Consider the following 2,843-nt stretch of genomic DNA (forward strand, 5'->3'; position numbering starts at 1 on the left):
TGCTCATGGCAGTGGGGTTGGAGTAGATGATCTTTAAAGGCTCCTTCCAAGCCAAACCATTCTATGATTGTATGCCTGAGGAAGACCTCCAGAAGGTGGAGTGGTAGGACACACTGTGTCAGGTGCCTCACTGCAATCAGAAATCAAACCCTGCACAAGTTCTGATGGAACTCAGACCTTTGTTTTAAAATATTGTGCTGGAATATTAGTCTGACTGTTACTCAGAATGGTAACGTGGCAGAAGCAATGGTGAGCGCCATATCTGCAGAGCTCAGTGCAAACTGCTTGGGGGAAAGTGGGGTGCAAATTGGGGGGAGGTTTTCAGTGACCACTGTTCTGGGTTAAGGCTATTCCATTCCTCTTTTGCAGAAGCCTTCTGTTTCCCAAAGGTAAATCAGTAGTGGGAGGTGCCTGGATATGGAATAAGATTAATAATATGGGAAGGAAAGATGTCATTTATGCCAAGTTAACATGGGCTCAGCAACAGGGCCAGGAACAGAGCCAGAGATGGCCAAGAAATAGCAGCTCCAGAATATACAGAGGAGGCCATGGGCATACTGCTGTGTTTGGAGATGACTCGCTGTGTCTTCTCTTCATCCACCTAGGAAATGAAAAGGAGGAATGAATTCCAGTTGGACGTATTTATGTTCAAATGTCTGGCTGCAGAGCCTCCAGGAAACTCCTGTGGCCAGGCAGCATGGCCTCCTATTTCTGCTTGTTTGTGGAAGGAATAGTTTGAGGTAAAGTGGCCCAGGGTTCTGCATGCATGTGGCATCCCTTGCTTTGATGTCCAAAAATCACGCATTTACAGATCCCAGGTTTTTCAGCTACTAGTCTCTAGGCCACTTGACTTGCTGCTTTGTGAAGGCAACAAAGCAATGCATACCTGGGACGTTTCTGAAGCAAGAGCTGTGCTGGCACCATCTCCTTGGAAGCTTAGGGAAGATGAATAAAGTAAGTCTTCCTGTCTTTCCAGAGCTGTCTTCTTCAGGTGCATTTGAGACCAAATGGTATTTTCTGCAAACAGAAATAAAGCAAGAGGCTTATTGTGCTTTTCTTGTGCACACCTTGGAGTCTAGTGAATGGAAGTCTAGGGAAGCTATTTTAGGAAATGCACTCACAGGCTGTATGGCTTTGATTTAGAAAATACATATTCTCTGTCCAGTGAATGGCCTGTTTGTGGGTTTACTTGCGAGGTTAAGCAGACTGCAAAGCCAATTTGCACTGTGCTTGAGGACCTCTGGATCCCTCTGGGACTTTCCCAGCTGTCTGTTTTGTATGGGGCGGGTAAGTAGTATCTCAGATGGGATGCTTAGGTTGTAGGTGTATCTATAGTGCTGGGTGTAAGGCTTTTCTGAACAGCAGAAGGTTGGTTTAAATATTAAAAATTTATCTAATGATGTCAGTTTCTTTGGTATCCTTTGGAAGCTTTTACAAACATAAAATATTTAAATCTTATTAAGGTCTGTTGCTAAAATGCTAGGGAGATGAAAGAAATACAGACTTAGAATTACACAGTTGCATGTAACAGGATTTTTGTAACTGCTATGCTGCTGAATCTAATAACAGGGTGTTTCAGGAGCTATTTATCTTGACCAAGTAAGTGAGGGCCAAAGGCGAGCATAGGGGAGGAGGGGAACCCAAACCCCATATTCCTGGTGCACTGATGTGGTTACTTGGGAACCTATTGATACAGCACGTCTGACTTCCCCTTGTGATTTTTTTGCAATCTCTTCGTTTGAATGCTATTTGGAAATAGCTTCATGGTGCTTGAGGTGAATGGAAGTGTTGCCAAAAGATGCAGAAACACTTCTGAAAGCAGATCCAGGCAGGTCCCATAGGTTGGATAGGACATCATGGAGACACTGCAGAAGAAGACAGAACTATACACAAGAGCAATGCAATGTAGGATCTTGAAATCAACCGGATTTGAATGTCCCTGTGCTGAGCTGTTTCTCTGATTCTGTGATATGATTGATGCTTACCAAGGCATTTGTTGCTCTCAAACATGCCAAGTATCTGGTCACACTTCTCCTTCTGGTTGCCGCTGCTCTCACATGTACACCACAGGGAGACCTCCACACTGGAGTTACTGACATAGTTAGGTGTCATGGGCGTGCCTGTCCCAAACCCACAGAAACTGGAATCAGGATTTACTTCACCAAAGAAAGAAGCAGCATGAATGAGTCCTGATATACTAAAGGGAATGCTGCCCTGGAGGCAGAAGCCTTCCATGGTGTTATGCGTGTTACCCAGGAGAGGTCCGGAGCCCCTGTGAAGTGACCGAGACCTGGTGAATCTACGTGAAGTCTGCTGGGCTGTGAGAAAGTGTGGAGATTGCTACCCCTGACTCATGCAATCTGATGGCGGGGTATACTGATAACTGAAGCTGGTGCAAGCGTTAGATTGAAGGATGTGAAGCCTCTGCAGGGACTCAACTGCGGTACTGTCATATGGCAGCAAAAGACCCTCTTCTTATGTAGCTGGCAACACTCTGTGGCCAGATGCCTTGTGCCAAACAAATGCTGCACCTCTGTAGCGTGCCATTCAGCCAGAGTTCATTTAGCACAAAATCAGCAAAGACATGGGGAAAACCAGCAGGATATTCCTGCTCTTTACGGCTCCTCTTTTGAGCCACTCTGGAAGAGTATTAGCAGGTTGCCAGTGAATGCCTAAAACCAAGGTGACCGTCCTTCTAACAGTTGGTAGTGCCATGTTCTGGCTGGCTCTGAGAAGACAGTGTGTACAACACTTAATAAACCATCAGGAGTCTGACGGTCAGGCAGTGAGGGAATGTCATGTTTAATCACTGCTGTGATTGGGGTGTAACTCCTGCAGCAGGA

The 2,843-nt window shown here is 45.7% G+C and overlaps 1 protein-coding gene across 1 annotated transcript in view; it reads right to left on the bottom strand.

The window, feature by feature from the left end:
* Positions 1 to 392: 392 nt before the first annotated feature.
* The window catches only part of LOC104618476 (GDNF family receptor alpha-4-like), a gene marked incomplete at its 5' end in the record, with an annotated part of 4,806 nt that continues 2,355 nt past the window's right edge, over positions 393 to 2,843 (bottom strand). Inside the window, 3 exons of the mRNA XM_010284080.1 lie at positions 393 to 601; positions 887 to 1,017; positions 1,986 to 2,120. Of these exons, the coding sequence (XP_010282382.1) occupies positions 467 to 601; positions 887 to 1,017; positions 1,986 to 2,120 (401 nt within the window). The remainder of the gene's footprint in view (positions 602 to 886; positions 1,018 to 1,985; positions 2,121 to 2,843) is intronic.

The sequence above is a fragment of the Phaethon lepturus genome, unplaced genomic scaffold, assembly GCF_000687285.1.
Source record: "Phaethon lepturus isolate BGI_N335 unplaced genomic scaffold, ASM68728v1 scaffold15473, whole genome shotgun sequence".
In the NCBI taxonomy this organism is placed as follows: domain Eukaryota; kingdom Metazoa; phylum Chordata; class Aves; order Phaethontiformes; family Phaethontidae; genus Phaethon; species Phaethon lepturus.